Genomic DNA, 21,753 nt, shown 5'->3' with positions numbered 1-21,753 from the left:
CCTTTAAACTCATTACCCATCTGGGCTCACTCATTTCAATTCGACTCATCTGGACTCGCTCATTTTGACTCATGATTCACTTGGTCTCGCTCACTTGTTTTGACTGAAGGCACGCATGGGCCCACAAAGCCCGAAAGTATCCCATCCTCAAGCCAACAGAGATGCGCCATAGCGGATAAGAGCAAGACAGAAGGCATTTCCAAGCGTTTTTTTTTTTTCTACACCAACACTACGTGTTTAGTAAGCAGCCAAATTACCAGACAGCATCCTTGGAGACATACTTGGAGCAACATTACAACACAGAGGTTCTACTATGTCGAAGGATGAGCAACCAAGTTCACTGTTGTCAGAAGTATTTACTGCATTTGCTAGCTGCATGAAAGAACACCCAGTTGGGATATGAACAGTGCTAAATTCATATGAAACAGAGAAATTACTGCTAGCTGTAGCACACTTCCAGAAAAAGCTGTGAATTTGCAATGTAGACAATCGTGCACGCAGTGCCTGAAGGGAATAAGGCAAAACTTCTGCAGCACTACCATAACCTTTGCACATCTGTGCAACGCTTTTTCATTATCTTCTATGAAAGAAGAATAAAGCTTTTCAGACGAGTGCAACCACTGGCAGCTGTCGAAACAGAAGCCTTGAAGGAACACAATGGTGGCATACCCATGTGACCACAGTTAACGACACCCGTGCTTTTATGTTTTAACTTGTAAAGCATCTGTAGACCCTTTCACGACCCATGCAGCAACCAGTCCTTTTAGAGTGTGGGGGAGCTTAAAGTTGCACCAAAGAGGATTCTGAGCTCGTCTTTTTACTGTGGGAACTCGATCTACACAGTCCAAGCATTCTTACAAGCTCCGAATTATTGTCCCGTGTGGCCAATTTCCCTATTAAATCGAATTAAACATCCTCGCTCCCGCTCTTTTTTTTTAAGTCACTTATGAAAGTAGGAGGAGTCAACCAACGTGTGGAGTGCCTCTCAGCCAGTCGCGTGGCGGCCTGCCACTCTGCCATGATCGGAGTGCAACATAAAGCAAAGAGTCCACGCGTATTTTTATTTCCGTGGGCCTAATTTGCGGCTATGTAGTCTGTGACTGAAACTATTTATTCACAAAAACCTAAAAAAAACTAAATAAAAGCGAAATCAACTTGCTGAAGGGCACTCCGCACGTTAGTTGACTCCTCCTACTTTCGTAGGTGAGTTAAAAAAAAAGACGGGAGCCTGGACGTTTAATTCGATTTAGTAGGAAAATCGGTCGCAGAAGACAATAATTCAAAGTTTCTAAGAATGCCCTGAACGTGTAGATCGAGTTCCTGTGGTAAAAAGATGTGCTCAGAGTTCTCTTTAGTGCACCTTTAATCTTGAGCCCTTTTCCTCTTCTAAGAGCATAACCCAGTGTCCAATATGACGGTGCCCATCAACCTCCTTTAGAAATGGTCTATAGCTACTGCAGCAGACACACGAGCACATGAAAAAGTTTATTGTGTGGAGACCCATGACATCACATGGATATGAAGCAGTGTGCATGATGGTGATGGTAATGAAGCATTGGAAGTTGGCACCAGTTCATTTTGGATGAGGTTCTTTACAAAACGAGTCGCCAGCCAATTGCAGGACATTTCTGCAGCTAACATGGCTCAGTCAGTGCTCATTTCTAGGACCTTGACCAATTACTGGAAGCCAGCGCCGACCGTCCTGCAAGGCCAAATCCCTGGTGCATTGTGTGCTGCTACTCAAGACGCATCGTCACGCTTCTCCCGTTCTTCTGACGTGATCCACCGCCGCACCAAGAGCTCCTGCAAAGCACACCACGGACGTCAGTCTGTGCACAACTTTTCTGTTAGAGTGGTCCTACAGTGCATAAATAAAAAATGCGCAAGAGTTTACGACAGCGAGCAAAGAATGCACCACACAACAGTGAGTGCTGCACTCGATGCATGCAAAATTGCAATTGTTTCACACAGAAATGTGACAACGTGCAATGCTCAGCAGTTTAGTGCCCTCCAACTGGCAATGTGCAGACAAGTGCATGCGTAACAATTACTGTAACAACTCTATAACTTCTTGCAGAGAAGCAGTCGTTACCACTGCCAGCACAATTTCAGCCCTAAAAACCACCTACATCACTTTGAGGCAGATGATAAGGCTGCTGTATTCGTTTCACATGGGCTGTGACTGCACAATACCTCTGCTTATACTCATTATCTGACACCCCAATTCAAAAATAATGAAGATATACCAATTGTTTTTGATTAGATACCGTTAACAGTGCAGGTCAAGGCCAGTTGTGTGTTTTGTGTGTGCTAGATGCTGCCTTGACTATGAGCTGGCTGGAGAGAAGCGACGAGTGCAAGCTTCGCAGTCTCCAGTCCGCCCAAACCTTGGTGATGCACCAAAAGCATGTTACACTAAACCAATATTCCCTGCTGCGTTTGAAGTGAAGCGCGTCTCCTCTGCAGGAGCGCGCTTCGGCGATCTGCGAGTCGTACCATGGACTGGTTTTTGTGCTGAGAGCACTAGGGCTAGGGCACATCGCATAACAAGCATTGGCATCGCTCTGTGGAGTTGCCTTGCGGCTCCGAAGGGCCACTTCCACTGAAATTGTGATTGGGTATTCTCGCATGGCAACCCAGATTTTTGAATTTTTGATCAAGTTTAGATTAGAAATTATGGGACTGCAAAATTCTTCAAATAATCAGAGATCTTGAATTTTTAGAGTTCAAATTACTGAGGTTTTACTATAGCCTTCCAATGTGCTGAAAGTGGGCTTATAACTAGGAGTCGGACTTACCGGTTTAAACCAAAAAAGCTAATAGAAGTACTCCAAATTCGCATTTTTAAATTCGGTTTTAACCAAAAAAAGGTCAGTACTTTCGGCTTGCAAGGCATGCCAGCTGGCTGCTGAATGCCAGTAACACTCGCCTGAAGTCGAAAATTAATTAAGTAGGGAAGCTAGTGTATGATGCGATGATGGTATTGTATGCTAAGCAGTGCAGTTGTACGATTTGAGGTATTGCTTCGCTAGGTCACATGCCTCTACAGACTAGCAAGCACCATCTTCTCGCTGTCATCTAGCTAAGCACTGTTTATTCACTATCATCGGCTACTTAGAGCAGTTAGTTGGTTAATTAGTTTAATTGAATGGACCTAGGACATTGACACAAAACATTGAATAGGCTACCACAACGACTGAGCAGCAGTTTTATCGCTGTCATCAACACACAGACTACGGGAAGCCCCGCCCTCATGCTCAGCACAGCATGACAACCCAATGAGAACATGTCAATGCAGTTCTTAGAAGTAAACTTCCACTTCTGTTTTGTCTTCATTTAACTTGAGTTACTCTTTTAATGAGGGCCACAATTTTGTTCTACAAGCACAGCTCCAAGTGTACTACTGTTTGCATGTTAATAACTGGTAAATTAAATTGTTCAGGATAGCAAAAACACAGAGATAGACTTTAAATGACTTTGACCACATAGAATTATGACATTAAGTCACCAAAAAAAATCAGAATTTCAATCGTCGAAAATAATATTCGTTGAAAAAGACTGAAAGTAGTGTCCCAAAATAAAAAACGAAAACAGCCCGCCGAACATTCAAAAAATAAAAACCGAAAAGTCTGGCCCCTAGTTATAACATTGAGCTCTTCATACGCTGTTTGCAGTTTGTAAGGTGGAGCCTCTTCACATGTGATGACGTCGTTTGTGAAGAGACTCCACAGCTATTATGTCGCACCGTGGGAGGTCTCTGCCATTTTGGAGGAGTTCTGCTTTGACATTCCAAAGAGCTTGCACAGAGTAAAGCATATCACGGAAATGCGACTAATCAACATTATCTTCATCTCAAAAGCAGACTACCATTGCCCAGGTTTTCACCAAATAAAATTACTATAATTCAAACATTTTTTTCCTGGTCTCTTGAGGTCCCAATTGAGGAGGTTCTACTGTACTTTCAATAGCATACTTCAATTATACTTGTTCATTTTTGATGGCTCATACTTTAACCTTGCTTTGGAAAAGATGTTTGAAAAGGCCGCGTCTGCACCCTCACCCATCCACTGTGGTGAGGGATAATATATACACCTACGACGACAAAAGAAAACTATTCACAATTTTACAGTTTCTGCTATACATGATAACTTGGCAGTTCAGGGCTAAGATGATGAAGCAGCACAACAAATCTTTGATAAAGATCAACTCTCCAACTTACCTGAATCTTGAACAATCGCAAACAGTTGGGTGTAGAGAGGTCAAAATCTCTGGGCATGATCACATGGCACAGCAGCACAGTCTGTAACAGGCAAGAAAGAGAAACGCTACTGAAGGACACACAATGATGAACATAGTGTCCACTTGCAAAAATTAAAGCAACAAGCGACAACGCAACTTAACAGTACCTTTCACCTTTAACCACGATGACCTGTGTTTGTGCCAGACTGTTCTGGATGACTAAAGCATAAAGAACACTACTCAAACACAGTTTTTTCACAACAGTTTCCCGTGCATCTCGAATGGCAACATAATGTTCACACACCATGCACTCATTACTACATGATGCTTGCATGTCATGTTCTCAGTAGCTAGCTCTTGCCATTCAAATGCTTGGCATCATTGTGAGGAAGTTGTGTGGAAAAAAAGAGGTGCGAAAGTGCAATTTCCAGCTGGCATCCAACGATTCCTTATCTCTCCTTTTCTGAGACTTGTGGTGAGATATGAAGTTGTTTACTGTCTTTTAGTTGGTAAAAGGCACACGCTTTGTTTTTTTTTTCTACTCAACTCGAACTAGCTGCCCAAAATGGCAAAAAATGCTAATTGTTGCTAACTGGCAATATACTGATTTCTCAAATTTCAGTGGCACTAACACAATTTTGATATTGGCACTTGAATTGCTACACGAAAGCAAATGATGTCCTAGCTAAGCTTTCAATCTGGTTAAAATGCTAATTGTTGCTAACTGGCAATATACTGATTTATAAAAGTTCAGTGGCATTAACACAATTTTGATATTGGCACTTGAATTGCTACATGAAAACAAATGATGTCTTAGCTAAGCTTTCAATCTGGCTAAAATGCAATCAACTATTAGCCAACCTATATATAAAAAGCAGTGTTGTAGGCATTACCGAAAAAAAGTAACTAAATATGTTACCCGTTAATGCTAAAAAAAAGGAACGCGTTACCACCCTATGTTAGCTACAAAAAAGGTAACACATTACCATTACCGAAAAAAAGTACCGCACGTTACTTTGCCGTTACTCCATGGCCATAAATTTTAATAAGTGCGTCTTCACTGCAAGAATTCATGATAACAATTTTATAAAGCTCATAGTTCACATAAAACATCTAGCCCAAACAACAATTTTACCCGAAATCCTGATTTAACAAGAATACCTTTTACAAATGAACAGGAGCTTAGCAATGTTACAGTGGCCTAGAGTTGCCTGTAGAGTTACATGTGATGGCTTCTAACTCTGTGGTGCATGGTGAAGTCATTTTCTGAATGTGACGTTAAACACAAAATGACACTTCATCATTAATTCTAACTTTACAAAGAAAACAATGCGGAACTTTCAACAAATTTACAGTATAATTCTGAAAAATGTGATGTTACAAAATGCTCGGCATGTTTCCACTCTTTAGGGAAGGGGGTGTAGGTGAAGGCAAGTGTGTGAATGCGTGTTCGTGCTTTATGGGTATTCTGTCTTCTTCTTTTAGTTGGGTGTGTCATCAAGGGCGGGTATTATCTGGCATGCATGCGAGTCACAACAAGGGTCTTCGAGAGCACCTGTACATTTTGTTTATTTGCAACATCACTTTAGGTGCTCCTCAGGACAATTGGAATAAAAAGTAACAGGTACGTGACACCTCACGTGATCAAAAAATGTTCTAAGTATGTTACCCATTACGTTTGTGAAATGGTAACGAGTATGTTACTAGGTTACCAAAAAAAGTAACATGTTACCGGTAACGCCGTTACTTGTAACGCGTTACCGCCAACACTGATAAAAAGTATGTGTTGTTTTTGCAGCAAAGAATGCAACCCTAGCAAGCATTTGGTTTGGTACTCATATGTTGCAAAGTGTTAACCACACAAAGTTTTCAAGAGTACATTTAGAAAGCAAACTTCAATGCCCCAAACATGTTCAAGAAATAACTTCATAAAGACCTACCAAAAAGTTCCACTCCTTTGCAAGCTATGCTACCTGTTTCCCATCATAACCCTTTTTTCCCTAAATTATAGCTTCATGCATCCTCATTATTACATATGCAATGAGTGTTTACGGTTTAACATATTATAGCACCCTTGCCCCCATTGAAGTTGCTGAAAACAATGCTTTACAGACAATCTTGCTCCTTAACAGGCAAGAAGCAGTTAAATTCGCTAACCACTTACTCGGTATACAACCTTTGAACATCTGTGTTAAGTACCATGTACTGACATTGTGAATCATACACTGATTCACAATGTCACTGCTCGTCCTTCAGTAATAATAACAAACCAGCAAGTACTCACTGTGAACAATGTGTACCACAATTTTGACTGTACCAACCGAAAAACAAGTTAAGAACAAACAAGCTTCCCTGTATATGACATCTGATATGGACAAGATGACTGACCACCCGCCATGGAACAACCATGGAAATAAAAATACACGTGGACTCCTTGCTTTACGTATCACTCTGCCGATGGCAGAGCAGCAAGCTGCCACATGACTGACTGAAAAGCACTCCATGTGTAGGTTGACTCCTCCTATTTTCGAAGGCGAGTTCAAAAAAAAAGGGTGGGAGCCGGGACGTTTAATTCGATTTAATAAGGAAATCGGCCACACAGGATAATTCGAAGTTTCTAAAAATGCTTGATGCGTGTAGATTCAGTTCCCGCAGTAAAAAGACAAGCTCAGAATCCTCTCTAGTGCACCTTTATTAGACTGTGAGAGTGGGATGACACAGGCTGCCTCTGGCCTGCAAATATTTGACATGCACTACTCTCATTATACAACAGGTGCCAACAAAATAATCCACCTGTTTGCCACTGGACAGGGTACTAATCTTCGAGGGCAATTTGCCGAGTCCAATACGGTGCAAGTTACCCACTTCGATGACAATGTGCTGCAATAAAGCTTGAGCTTGCTGAAGAAGAAGCCAATTTTACCTCACATCACCTGTTGACATGTGCACCAATGTGTACATAAGAAGGTATCAACCATCAACATGTGCTCTGCCTCATGGATGCTTGAAAAAATTTCAACACTTGGGAAAATTACATTCTCTAGCTAATACTACAGGTGCTAGCACATGTGTCTCACACAGCATGTACAAGGTCTGTCAAAAGTCACCAGGCCACAGGGGCTGCTTTTGAGCAGTGTAGGCAGGCAGTTACAACAACCCCGAAGCTCAAAATATCTGTAAGGGGTAGAAGAAGTTTATTCTAACTTCTGAGAATCTTGATAGCTTTATCATCATTTTAAGTGCCAGGATATATCGATGAAAAGAGACAATGTGGCCTGCGAAGTTCTTACCAACCCTTTACATTAAGGATATGAAATCGAAGACTCGCTGTAGCAGCTTTGTAGTAATAATAATCTGCAGCACCCCCTCATTAGAAGCACAACTGCTTTCAGTGCTAAGATATGGCTCGAGGTAGTCGCACAGATCAGCCAAACAGTGAGTGGGTCATGCTATGCTGACCTTGGAGGCATTTCCATTCACCCTGATGAGGCCTGATAGTGCAGGCCAGCTTTGCAGCCGATGATCAATTTGCTCTTCAAGGTTGTCGGCCCAAACGCGTCGCACTACCACTGAAAAGCTGGCATGGTAGAATGGTGGCCCATCCTTGTAGAGCACTGGAAAGGACAAATGCCAAGCACACAACGCATGAGAGAAAAGTTAAATTTTCATAACAGTCTGCTGACAAAGCAATACTCAATAGGCCCAAACTGTTTAAAAAAAGACCACCGATGTTTCAAGACCAACTTGGTCCTTTCTGCAGGGGTGACTGAAGTGGCACAGAGTTGCAACCTTTATGTATTGAGTCCTCAGTAGAGGTCAGCCATTGTGTAGGGCCCCTAAATTTTTTGCAACGGAAGTTTTTGAAAATTTATCGTGCAGTTGTATTTAGGAATCCGCAAAATTCCACAGAAAACATAATTTGGTACAAAATAATCTTAGCAGTGTATTTTTGAAACAAAACTCACATATCCCAAATGTATCTACAATAAAATTAAACGGGCTATGATAGTTCAGCACCAGTGCTTGGCACTCCACAGTGGACACAAGTGCTGTTTTGACGCAAAGCATTCAAACAACCGAATGATGTCTCTCTTGAAACTCCAGGTCACCAGTCCATATCTCCTGCGGTGGCTGTGCTCATGAGCGGGAGGCAGCCTTCACAAAAGTTTGTTCACCCCCTTGCCACGCACTTTTATTTCCTGGAGGAACAGCAGGAAGCCACCAGAGCAGATGCTGGCCGTTGCCAGAACTTACTAGGGTGTCACTCAGCATCATTTTTTCCAATACCATCTACATTTGTTACAAAAGGCGTCAGTTCTGCAGCTCTCCCCCTAGAATACGATGAGATCACCATTGCCACAGCTGCCATGCTTGAAGCACTTACTTGCTAAGGCAGTACAATGGAGCAAGTATGTCTGGGCATGAGCAAAATTTGGTTTGTAACCAAGAATTAGTTCTCAAGAGAATTTCAATGGTTAAGTACTAATCCCTTTCCTGATTTGCAGCTGTTACAAGAATGTACATTTCCGCTGACACGGCTGCACTTTTAAGGGGGGACACTGGTCTTTGGGACCAAAAAATGACCCAAAAAACAATTTTTTTAAAAATGACATTTTTGGAGCCTATAGGTATTATTCCTAAACTCTACCAGTTTTCTCTCGCAGGAAATCGGTAATTTGACCATAACATTAAATTTAGATCACTGTGCGGGCTCAATTTGTGCAGGAGCAGGCGATTTAACACCATGAAAATTTTGGACACCTGGCTGTCTTAGTACGTCAATATTCAACACCTAGGACAGATAGACATGTCATTGTTTACTAAGGGAAGCTGGAGGCACAGTGTATGCAATAATCGAAGCACAATTGTTCAATCACGCTTCAATAGTTTACAATTCTGCAAAGTTTATCTGTGCATGATATTCACATTTTGAATGGCACTATTCTAAGTGCTGTAAAATTACTAATGAGGGTGAAATCAAAAAAACTGCTTTGATTATTGCACTACTTACTCACCATACTATGTAGCCATGGGTTAAAAATTATTTTTTATTGAGCTAATTTTTGTACCGGGGTACCAATAAATGACTAATTAAAATTAATTATCTTAGGAACTAACAAAATAATTAAAAAGCAATTTCATATTTGAAAACAGTATACAAAACAGATCAAGGTATTCCAGTTTAATTTGGATTGGACTAAAAATTTGGATTGGACTAAAAATAAAGAAAATAGGTCTAAGAGCAGTGTCCCCCCTTAAGGGGGCACACCTCAAACCTGCACCTGTATGCTCGACATATCACCTTCACTACAGTGCCCATCGACCTTATGAGTCACCTGATGTGGGCATTTGTGCTTTCACAGTAAAAGTATCTGCACGAAAAATCTACAGTTTGGCCCAAGTTAACGACTTGCTTTCAATGTACAACTTCCAAGTGTAGGGCAATGGATCCAATAGCACACCAGAGCATGTTGGCAGTAACAGCAGTGATGACATGAACACCATCAATGCTCAGATTTCTGCTGCACTGGAACAAACTTAGCAGAGCAAAGAAAATCTGATGAAACCAGCTCTGCTGACTAAATGCTAACAAGCACGAACTAGCAAGTACAGTCAGGTCAGAATGAAACAAAAACAGTGCCTGTGAACAAAACAAAATATATCAGCTGTGTGCTTTCAGCTGCGGTGTACAACTAGCGCGATTCATGTTTCTGGACAACAGGTCTGGTGAACTACACATTCATAAACCCATTGTAAACAGATGTCCCCCTGAGAAGTGAAAAATGCGTTCGGCTACTGATCCGGAGTACTCGGGTTCGAACCCCATTGCGGCGGCTGCGTTTCGATGGAGGCGAAACGCTAAGCCGCCAGTGTGCTGTGGGATGTCAGTGCACATTAAAGATCCCCACGTGGTCGAAATTATTCCAGAGCCCTCCACTACAGCACCTCTTTCTTCCTTTCTTCTTTCACTCCCACCTTTATCCCTTCCCTTACGGCCACCCCATTCAGGTGGGCCGCCCCATTCAGGTGCCTGCCCAGATATGTGAGACAGATACTGCGCCATTTCCTTTCCCTGAAAACCAACCAACCAACCATATCTGTGTTCGCGTTTGATTCCAGCCTGCCTGTACACTACCCGGACAGCACATATGCTTGAAAGTTCAATTTTGTAAACCGTTTGTGCAGATCTAGACAGCTACAAAATTCCTGCGTGTACACAGCTTCATCCCGTGCAGTATAATCAGTAGCAGCTAGCCACAACCAAAGCACGAACTGCTAACATGACAGCATCTAGCAGTTACAATGCCAGATAAAATTATGAAATTTATTTTTCTTGTTTTTGCCAACGGTACTGCTGTGGGCCCTTAAGCACACATTGCCATTATTCAAAGAAAAATTGGCTTTCCCAAACATTGATAAATAAAAAAATGAGGGACGCTTAAGCTCCGTCTTTAAGAGTGGGACGCGACAGTGTGTTGCAGTGCTGCCAACGAGTCTATGGTACGCCATCGCCCGTTTGGCACGACGCCTTGCCCGTTGGACAAAACGCTCGGAGTCTCTAGGAGGCCTCTCAAAACACAGACGCTGCTCCACACTAGCACTCGTAGACGGCTGCAGTTCCATCACACCTGTCAGAAATGAATGACACTACTCTGCCACAGAAAGGTCGCCTACGCGTTGTTACGAACGGCGACAGCCCGTCTGGACCAGCAACAGCGACGACGAGCGTCGCCTGCTGGCAGCCAACACTTATGCTTCTTCGCGGTGGCTTCGAGCAACGTGATGGTGATCACTCCCATGCTTTCCACCAAGGACCACGCGGAGTGGACCCACGTGTCAGCTGGTTGCAATTAGCAAGCGTCGTCCGGTTGGATTACGGGACCCGAGAGAGCGGAGGCCTGAAAGACGCCGCCGCAGCGAGCGAGCGGCAGTTATCTTCCCCAATTGTCGTGGCTATGTTGGGGAACAAAGGGGCCTCGTTTCTGGTGGAAGACGACGTGGCAAGTACAGCGGCGGGCTAGCAGTCATCATCAGCAATCTTCGCAAGCATCTCAAAGGACGAATGACCCCTTTCGGCTTCTCGGGCCGACCTTGTGATTTAACCTGGCGCATTGGCTGGCATCTAATAAAGAACAGGTGTCAGCAGCGTGTGGGAACCTTCGACTGGCCAGATAACATCACCTTCCGCAGCCAACGTGAACCCGATGGCATCCTCCTCTCCCCCAGGCTCAACATGTGACGGGGGCGTGTCCCTATGTGTGGTGGTGTGAGTTTGTACGCGTGAATGAAAGTTTCAGGCCCCTCCTACCCCGGCGAGGGCGTCCTCGACCTAGGGAATTTAGGGACAAAGAACTATATAAAACTCGACAGCGAATGCAGTGAACATCATCCTCCCTTAAGATCCTCCATTTGGAGAGATCCCCACTTTTGATTCTCATGCTTATAAAAATGTAAATAAACCCTACTGTACAGTTTCCCTCTTTAACGGAGTCTGCCAACATCATTCGGAGACGGGACCTGTGGTGCTGAACGAGTCAGCCTACTCAAGGGACCCTGCGTCTCCAACTCTGGTGGCACCGGATTCGTTGAAACGCAATCCCCTACATTGGTGGCCTGCGATGGGCTTGGAGCCCCATCCCCAACAACTGGTGGCAGCGGTGGGATGAAGACCAATCCCCAACAGCGTGCACCATCTGCGGGGCCAGGGCCGTGCATGGCGAAGCAAGGTTTCAGAGGGTCCGACACGAGGGCACTATGACTACACGCCAAGCACAGAGGAAATTTACCGGAAACGCATGCTACTCACTTAATTCCGACATCTGTAATTTACATGCTCATAGTTACTCATGTACGCTTCAGTACAGATATTGAAGGTACGTTTCTAAGGAACTCGTGCATTCACTAGACGCACCTTTATTCAGGTTAAAACATCGAGCTGTTGTGGCGGAGTGAAGCGTCCTCGTCTCGAACGCCAAAGGTCCAGGTACGATTCCGGTTTTAAGGCGAAAGAAAAAACATCCCCGCTGGCAAGGATGTTCGTAGAAAAGTGCCACACTATAGCTGATGATGTCGTCAGTGGTGTAATATGCAGTGCTATATAGGCCAGCGGTATGCTTCCCTTGTGGCGCTTGATAGCGACAAGCAGACACAGTCCTTATCACTTGTGCTCGCATAAATCGCGCAGCCTGCACCGCAGCCCTGTCACCTTTTTAAGCAGCAGCACATCAGACTAAATGATCTGTTCGTTCCTACGCGGAACGTTTGAGAGCACTGCAATCGTGGCGCTCAAGTGGGCATGTCAAGTGGTATTTTTTGTATTTCGCAGGCATCTGCAGAGAGCAAAAAAAAAGCCGATGCATAATAGATGGAAAGTTAGAAACTGTTCAAGAGGACGTTTTGCAGACCGTTCTACATCTTTCTAATTGGACTTTTTCGCCTATCTTCGTTGCTTGCGAAGTTGATTAATTAATCGGGTCTAATTATACAATAAGCACAACACAAAAAATAGTGTGAGTTTCTCCATGCAATAGCCAGCAATATGCATTTAGTCGCGTCGTCGTAGAGTGCCGCGGTATATCTGAAAGCCTGGCTAAAGTTAGCGTGGACACCTTGTGTGTGTGTGTGTGTGTGTGTGTGTGTGTGTGTGTGTGTGTGTGTGTGTGTGTGTGTGTGTGTGTGTGTGTGTGTGTGTGTGTGTGTGTGTGTGTGTGTGTGTGTGTGTGTGTGTGTGTGTGTGTGTGTGTGTGTGTGTGTGTGTGTGTGTGTGTGTGTGTATATATATATATATATATATATATATATATATATATTGCAATGACAGTGCGCCACCATCGACGACGATGAAGAGTTTGGCTGGCCTGGCGACCAACTGCCACGCGCGCTGGTCGCGCGCGCGCGCGCGTGCGTGCGTGCGTGTGTGTGTGTGTATTCACTAGACAAATATATATATAAATATACAGCCACTGGCTGCAAATAATTTTCTCCAAAAATTTTCTCGCATGCTCCCTTTTATAGCAAAGTGGACAGTAGTACATGTGGTGCCGACTGTATCAACAGGACATCGTGAATCTAAAAAGCCATCTCACCAGAACCCACAGTTACAGGCATTAAATGAAAGCAAGTGCCCAGGTACGCACAATAATCAGCAGCAAACTTGGAGCCAGCACGGACAACCCAGCCCTTGCTGCGGAAGTGGTGATACACAGCATACCGGGCAGGAAAGTTGTCGCACAAGGCACACAGCTTTTGCCACAGCTTCAGGAGTTCCAAGTCCTGCGGTTAACATGTTAACAGGCATCCTGCGGTCAACAGGCAGCCTCATAGCACTCAGCAGCACACACACCACTGTTCAACTGAGTGCAACTGCTCAAAGTCACTTTCATTCTACACACTCTGCAAGCAAGTAGAAACCCCAAAAAAAGGCATACTAGTTCAAGAGAGAAAAAGATTACCATAGCTAAAGTGAAAACTCCAGCATACCAGAAAGAGGGTTGGGTATCATCATGCAACTGTATGAACTGTACTATTGGGGACAAAAGTCTCCAGGACATGAGAACAGCAGCCAAAGCTCATAGCTTTATTATCAAACAGTGGTTCAAAGCCATACTTGTTGGCATGAAAGTTGGGCTTCGCTTCTCTAATGTGTGGTAGCAAAATCAGGAAACCATTGCCAAATGTAATATGTGCACCCCACAAACTCAAACTGCGCCCCAACACACAGTTTCCACAAGAAGCGACGGCTATGTAGTGTTTGAGCAAATATGGCACAAATGCCCCTTGCATGGCTAGGGACATTACATAGTGAAAGGCATGTTGTCTAAAGTGCACCAAGACCCTAGTGCATGGCGTGCTTACATTTTGAACTCACTGAAATGTGCAGTTGCAACTTGTATTAATGCAAACTGTAATTACACATTCAACCACACAACACCCCAGCCAAAGAGCTGTCAGGTTTGTGGGCACATCTCGACCACAAAACACAACACCATGTTGAAGCAGATAAACCAGGGAGCTCTCACTCTATAACCGCCTGTCTCCATAAAGCTTATTTAGACATGTCCACAACAGTATTCACAAGAATTAGTGTGCTGTTTTGCCAATAGAAAATGTTGTGGGATCATGGCAAGCATGAGGGAGAAAAACAGAATCTTTAACAAAAGCCTAACAACGCCACTTAGCATGACTAGCCAGAGGGCAGAGTTTAAGTCACTCACCTCGTCACCATCCTTCACTATGAGGCATCCCAAGCCATAGGACAGGAAATATGCCTGTAACAGAATAACAAGCAACAGAAAATATCGTCAAAGATAGTCGCACACAGTCTAGGGTGCAAGTGTACAGTGAACATCGTCTGATCAGACATCACTCTGTGAACTCATGAACAAACGAAGATAAGAGCACAAGGGACACGGACACAACACACCTCTGGCTTCGTTTTTGTTTTGCCCGGTAAAAATTTCCTGCAGCACACAAGGTACAAGCATACTACTCTACATTAACATGTCAAGAGTCTGAAATCATGCATGCACACTGGCTTCTGCAATGTGCGCTCGTGTTGTGTTCTTTGTAGAAAAGTTGTTCGGGTAGTAAGGTTGAGCATGGAGATGTATTTACATAATCCAAAAGGTTTAATGGTTCTTATGTGCCATAGGAATGCAAAGAGCTGAGAGCCACACCATAGCCGTGGGCTACCACCCAATTTTGATCTCCTGGGGTCACCAAAACCATCAGCTTGTGCTCATCTCATAAAAGTATGCAAAGTGCTCACTGCAGAGAACTCACTCCACCCCATATTTATCAGAGAAGAGTCAGACTGATGACTGCCACAGATGTAAGAGGCATGTATACTGTAAGATAACTCATCGCAAAAGCTAGTAAGCCAACTGGAAGAACTATAACTTCAACAGGCATACTTGCTACACTTGCAGATGATGCAATAGTTTTAAATTTTCCAATTGATTTATTATAAGTGAGTATGCATGTACAGTTTTATTGCTCTTAAATGTTCAGAAATGTTCTCAATCAGACAAATTTAATTGTGCAATAACCTTAGCTTCTGGAATAAATCTAGCAGTTTTTGTACACTTCTACAATTCCGCAAGAAGTAATTATAAAACAGCAATAGTTTATAATGTTTGTCCGATGTTTTCACTGCCTGAGCACTAGAGGGTTGAGCTCTAGCACTCAAAACGTTTAGTTATTTGAAACTGACGGCCCTTTAAATGAGCCCAGCTCTCATTTCCCTCTGGCCTAGTTAATTTCACTCTCAGAGAAACGTGGAGCGCTGCCTCTTAGAACTTTGTGCTTAAACACAGCTCTAACTTGCCTCTTCAAAGAAAAGCTGCAGTGACTCCATGAATGGCCACGGGTCTTCTGCAGCAAAGACCTCAGGGTCCTCATTGTCACTGGTGCTTGCCACATTTCCAACCATCTCGATCTCGTCACCGTCACTGGCAGCACATCCACCACCCTCCTCTGCACGCCGCCGTCGTCTGCTCCCTTGGGAACTCTGCCTTCCTTCTTGACCACCATCAGAAATGGTGTCGCTGGGAGCATGGCACAACTCCAGCACTCCCTTCTTACTGTCTTCATCCTCCGGTTGATTGGCTATTATCACCTCTGTGGAATCACAGCCGCTCTTGCTTTCACCACCGTCTTCTGCCACAGCTGCATGCGCTTCGCTCTCACCAGCTGCCTTGTCACCGCCAGCTGCTGATAAAAGGAGATGCATGGATGTCATTCTGCGATTTTAGCCACAGTGTATAATAATGCAGTTATATTCAATAATACTCACAACAGCACTCTACGAATTAAAGTTATTGGCACTTATACACTCAACAGGAGGCTAGCAATACTTGACTGGACGTGACCAAGGCTTTGTACAAAATTTAACCTTTTTTGCCCACCATTAATTTTACCTACACTCCCCTGAAGATCAGTTCAGTTACTGCTTGTAACAGCAGATGGCAAGAAGCTCCCTACCTAAAAGAAAACTAGCAAGCTTGTGCTAATAACCTTTCAAAACTGGACCTATGCACTGCCAGAGTCCTAGCTATACTATAGCAAGCAAACTTTGGAGAAAAAAAAATCACAAAATCCCAGACTTCTTGCTCCTGCCCAACGCTAAGAAGTGGCAGTGACAGCTGAGGTGCACTCTAGACCTCACCCCCATGACATGCGCCTGCTCCCAGCCCTACCTACATCATGTAACCACAGCAAAACCTGTTGCCCATAGCTTCTTTCTAAAGCAAATGGTATAAACAAAAAAAAGACAAACATTGCGAACGAGGCAAGTAGGAGAGGACTCACACAAAGCTTCAAGTGGAAAGCTGAAAGTCTGAGCCCACTCATGATTAGTGGAAACTTTAAAAGTTAGATGCTCTCACCTGCCGGGAACTGGTGGAAAGATCCGTACTGTGTTATCAGTGTTTTGTCATTTAATGTTTGCACAACACAACTGGAGTCAGGGCAGCCAGGTGGGGAGGTGAGATCAGAAAGCTTCTGGGGACAGGGTGGCCGTAGCTGGTGCAAGACATGGTTAACCTCGAGGTCAATGAGAGAGGCCCCTGTCCCGAAGTGAATATGCCCTGTAGTGCATAAATATAGGCTGACGAAGACAATAAATTTGCCCTTAGAAGGCAGATCCGTAACCACGTGTGGCACATACTCAAGAGCACCCACACTTTAGCCACATGTCCCTTACAACTCAGGCCTACCTGGACAACATTCCCATCATCCAACAGGTCAGCACAGCACTTTCCAAACACGACATACTACAATGTCATACACTTTGACATTATAGAACAATGTGCAATATACTACAACATTTGAATAATCTCGGAGAAACATCCTTACACAGGTAGTGCAGCAAAAGTTGACTCATTAGAATAATTCAAAGGCACTGACCAAAAGAGGGCGCCTGTCGTTTTCTCTCTTACCTTCCTTTTCTTTGTCTTCCGACTTTTCCCCACTTGTGGAGGGTGCCTCTTTGTCCTCCCCAGCAACCTCCATTCCCGTCTGGCTGTCCACTTCGATGATGTCATTGCTGCCATCATCCACACTTTGCGGTTCAGGTGGAGCTGGCTGCATGTGGACTTCTTCGCTGTCCTCGATGCGCTCGCCCGAAGAGTCACACTCGTAAACGTCTGGTCCTCCATCATCTGCTTCAATGCTTTGTACTTCTTTCCCATCACCAGCTTCTTTATCCCCTTGGCCGCTGGTGCCTTCCCTACCACTGCCCGCTCCGCTCTCATCTGCCTCACAAGGGCCCGAGCTGTCTTTGTTGCTTACATCTTCTATCCTTTCACGCTTCGAGCTGCTGCCTCTGGCTAAGATTCTGGGCACCGGCCTACGGAGGCCTGCTGTCGCAACAACGGTAACATCGCTGCTTGACTCCTTGCAGTCTTCACTCGGTAGTTTGACCAGGATGACCTTTGGAGGCGTTGCACCGCCGTTTGGAAGAGGGTCCCCACGCGCTTCAGCTTTCTCGCGCAGCTGCCTGTGCCTCTGGAACCTGCGAGGCACAGCTATGCACTCAAGACATGTACAATTACGCAGTTTTGAAGCTATCAATACCAATGGCTATAACTACCTTCTCAGAACTGCTGAAAGATACTGGGGAGCCAAGAAACCAATCTGATTTCAATAGTTAATGATGCGACAAAAAACTGTGTAATTGTTGGTCCATTCAACTTGTCTTAGAATGGTATATAATTGAAACTTACAGCAGTGACACACTTTCTCCTATTAATAATGAGTTTAGTTTGGTTTTATGGGGTTTAACGTCCCAAAACGACTCAGGCTATGAGGGACCCCGTAGTGAAGGGCTCCAATAATTTCGACCACTTGGGGTTCTTTAAAGTGCACTGACATTGCACAGTACATGGGCCTCCAGCATTTCACCTTTATCGAAATGCGACCACTACGGCCAGGATTGAACCCGCATCTTTCGAGTCAGCAGCCGAGTATCATATCCACAGAGCCACAGCAGTGGCAATTAACAATCAGTGACAGATTGTAAACACAAGAGGCCTGCATCTATCAAAACCGACAAAACATTACAGCGAAGAAAAATGGCTGCATGTGGTCTCATTATGCAGGGAGCTCTTGTGGACAAATATTACAAAATGACAAAGTTTACATTAGAATTTCCCTGCAATTCCTCAGTTTGTTTCGTATATGATGGAAGTTTCTTCTTAGTAAAAATTTAATTGTTTGCTTTCAAAAGTGAGTCCAGAAGTCCTCAAAATATTTACTGCTCATATTAGTTCATCACAGAAAAGTTCTATAAGTCAAGAAAGAAAAACAGAAGTATGTAACAATGTCCAGACATGTCAGTTCACCTGCGCCCAACAATTAAGGTATATGTTGGCATTGTTTTTTTTTTACATACAAATCTATTTCTTTTGAAAATAAAATCCACACATCACTTGCCTGCTCTCAAGTAAAAACTGCATTTCCTATCCAGGAAACAGTGTAGCAATCTCTCCATCTTTCTTTCTAGTAAAACCTACCTGCATATACGACAAGTTTTTACCCAGTGACATAGGAATAAATCTCTGCGACATTTGTGCCCACTGACGGAAACGAAGATTCTCGGCCACTGGCCGCGGCGGTGAAGGCCTCCAAGGCACTGCTGCGCTTTTTGAGGACTTCTGGCCTGCACGATAGGCTGTGTCTTCACTGAACGCTGTGACATTGCATAGTGACTTTAATTTCCTGCAACTGTCTTTTCTCCTTCATCTTTTTCTCCCCTCACCCCTTTCCCCCGTGCAAGGTAGCTATTCTTCCGGTTAACCTCCCTGCCTTTACTCCTCCTCCTCCTCTGTGACATTTCAGACAATTTTCTCTTTAAACACAACTCAAACTTTACTCACAAATATCTCTCATAAACTAAATAGCTCTTGTATTTCTGCACTTTGTTTTTTCACTACTTCTTTATTCTGTGTGCTAAGACAGCCTAAAACTTCAGCCTACATGATGAGGCGTACACTAGCTGCAGTGATGTTTAAACATCAAGCTGCACATGAGGCAAAGCCATAAAGCAAAATCCCAAGTTCTAAAGCGCAGACGCATTAAAACGCAGTTCGCAAACACCGCTCTGGTGTCTAAACAGGGTCTCTGGAGTCACAGGTCTAGCTGAGGTTTTTGAGCACGATACCTGTGATAGCTCATAGGTCTCTCGCCATCAGTGTCTTCGGTGTCATAATGAAACCTTGGTGCTGAACGAGACAACGTTCCTTTCCCAAAGTAACCCTAAAACATGAAGAAAGCATGAAAAGACGAAACAAGGGTGAGTCATTTTGAAAGATGTCCACCACTAGTGGCTTAATTAAAAATGAAACATCACAATACCATACATAAACCACAAACTGACAAGAATGACATCAAACCACAAATGAAAGTGAAACAAAACGACAAAATGTGCCAACCAAGATTCAGCACGATGAAGACAGCTGCAAAAAAAACAAGACAAGGTCATTACTTTTGTCGAAATCTGATGCATCAGCAACTGCTTACTGGTTTATGAGATAATTTTTCACCAGTTTTAAGCCACAATATAATTTGATTTGATTTATTTGTTTCTTTCTGATGCAGAAAGAGGAGCAAGAGCAAAAGGCGAAACGCCTGACGATGGCTCTTGCCCCGCATACAGTTTGGCACAAACGTTAAACATAGCCTTAAAAAAGTTTCACATGTAGGAGACTGCCAGAGTGTGCCAAGTAGAAAAGTAAGTTATATTAAGTCTATGAATGAAACAAGTTGCTGGGCTGGTGGGTTCATTCTTAATATCAATGATCAGACTAGAGAACACGAGTGTACTCCTGAACACAATCAGAATACGCATCTACCTGTCCCCCGCCAGTCTTTTGACTTCAAACAAACCTGGAAGCCAAGAAGGATACAAATAAGAATTCTAAGCCGAAGCAAGGACACACTCAGAGGCTGGGTTCGATTAAAGAGGGGTAGTAGCCAAAGCAAAGATCAGCTGCTTGCTGGCTGTGTAAAAGTAAGTGAGGGTTTTTTTTCTTTCCCCGTGATCCAATTTTTGGTGCTTGTGCAGAAAGTGTCATTATCTTCATTACTCGTTAACAAAAATAAATCTAGCGGGAGCACAGCACCTGGCCTGCCCATTGCCTATCTCTGTGTTCGTCCTCCTTTAGCACTGCAGAACTGTACCGTTATTAAGTTTAGAAGCCAGGCACCTAAGAAAGGTGGGGGGCAACAACTTTCAATATGATGGGGTCGTTCATCAATTGCCCCAGTTCAACACACAAGTGCAGGTGCTTAAAGTGGCTGGCTCTTCAAACATGTACAGTACAGGTGAATGTGGATATATATTCATTTTAATACACTGGCTTGAACCCTACTGCTAGTACCAACAAAAAAATAAAGATGCATTTGGAAGCTCTAAATAAATTAGTGGGGCTACAGGGAAATCAATAGGTATGGAGTATTTCCTGAAATATCCAGCTCTTTCCCTGATCCGTCGGAAAATTAAAAATGGTGAGGTACGGTGTGGTACGGCATTGGTAAAGTATACGGGGGGTTTAACGTCCCAAAGCTTCGCAGTGGAGTGCTAGGTATTAAGACCGTTTGGGCGCTGACATCGCACAGCACACAGGCGTGTTTGCATTTCGCCTCCATCGAAACGCCGCCGGGATTCGAACCCGCAACCTTGGGCTCAGTAGCCGAACGTCACAACCACTAAATCACCGCGGCAGGTAAATGCAAAACATAAACTACATTCGTGAGCCGATATTTGGGCGCCGAGGACGTCAGGTGGACAAGCACTTTTACAGCTTTCGTCTATGGAGTCCTCGCCGCCAAGCTGAAGCTAAGCTAATGCTGTTCTGCTACTAATGTAGAAGTCGTGAGTTCGACTCCCGGCAGCGGCAGTCTCATCTGGATGTCGGAGTACCCAACTCCAGGCGATCGAAATTAAACCTGCACAAGAGGCACAACCCAATGTCCACAGTGTAGTGGCGCTAGGGGTCGTACGAATACACGAATGTGGGCATCAACAGCAGCTAAGTGATGAGTGAGAAGGAGCTGGCTCACGTACCATGTGGTACAGGTTCTTCATATCCTCTTGCGACGTCACCTCCACACCGTCGGGCTTGAGAACGCCTCGGTAAAATTGCCATGTTACAATGCTCGACTTGTCAGACCCCAGATGGAACACCAGCGGAAACGGGGACTTCTTCGTCAACGGACTTCGACGCTTTTTCTTGATTTCGAACAGCACTGTCGCTGCCATGGGTTTTCCCTTCAGCGTGGGGAACTAACAAGCTTGTGTGTGCATTTTACAGGATGTAGCGATTGCGAGAAAAACCCCAAAGTCATTCACCCGCGACCAGCAACAACGCCGCGTGCGTCTGCCAGCTCTTGGTTTGTTGTGGGTAGACCGGTGGCCTTATTTTCACGCGGAAAATCCATGGTAGGCGGAGCTTACGCGACCTGCCAGCTGACGCGCGCGATTTGAAAGGCTTGGTGTAGGCGGAAATGCAGTGA

General features: G+C 44.2%; 1 protein-coding gene across 2 annotated transcripts; it reads right to left on the bottom strand.

Annotated features, from left to right (window-relative positions):
- Positions 1 to 1,464: 1,464 nt before the first annotated feature.
- Positions 1,465 to 21,667, bottom strand: Tsen2 (tRNA splicing endonuclease subunit 2). 2 transcript variants are annotated; one of them, XM_077661260.1, is made up of 9 exons: positions 21,305 to 21,667; positions 19,400 to 19,494; positions 17,178 to 17,752; positions 15,566 to 15,951; positions 14,454 to 14,507; positions 13,377 to 13,512; positions 7,699 to 7,853; positions 4,220 to 4,300; positions 1,465 to 1,803 (listed from the first exon to the last, which is right to left on the bottom strand). In XM_077661260.1, the coding sequence occupies exons 1-9, from the start codon at positions 21,497 to 21,499 to the stop codon at positions 1,741 to 1,743; spliced, it is 1,740 nt and encodes a 579-aa protein (XP_077517386.1). In that variant the 5' UTR covers positions 21,500 to 21,667; the 3' UTR covers positions 1,465 to 1,740. The 2 variants fall into 2 exon arrangements, with proteins under 2 accessions (XP_077517386.1, XP_077517387.1); XM_077661261.1 differs by having other exon boundaries at positions 15,566 to 15,948.
- Between the last annotated feature and the right edge of the window lie 86 nt (positions 21,668 to 21,753).

The sequence above is a fragment of the Amblyomma americanum genome, chromosome 4 (assembly GCF_052857255.1).
Source record: "Amblyomma americanum isolate KBUSLIRL-KWMA chromosome 4, ASM5285725v1, whole genome shotgun sequence".
Lineage (NCBI taxonomy): Eukaryota > Metazoa > Arthropoda > Arachnida > Ixodida > Ixodidae > Amblyomma > Amblyomma americanum.
This window is presented reverse-complemented; position numbering and strand designations above follow the sequence as displayed.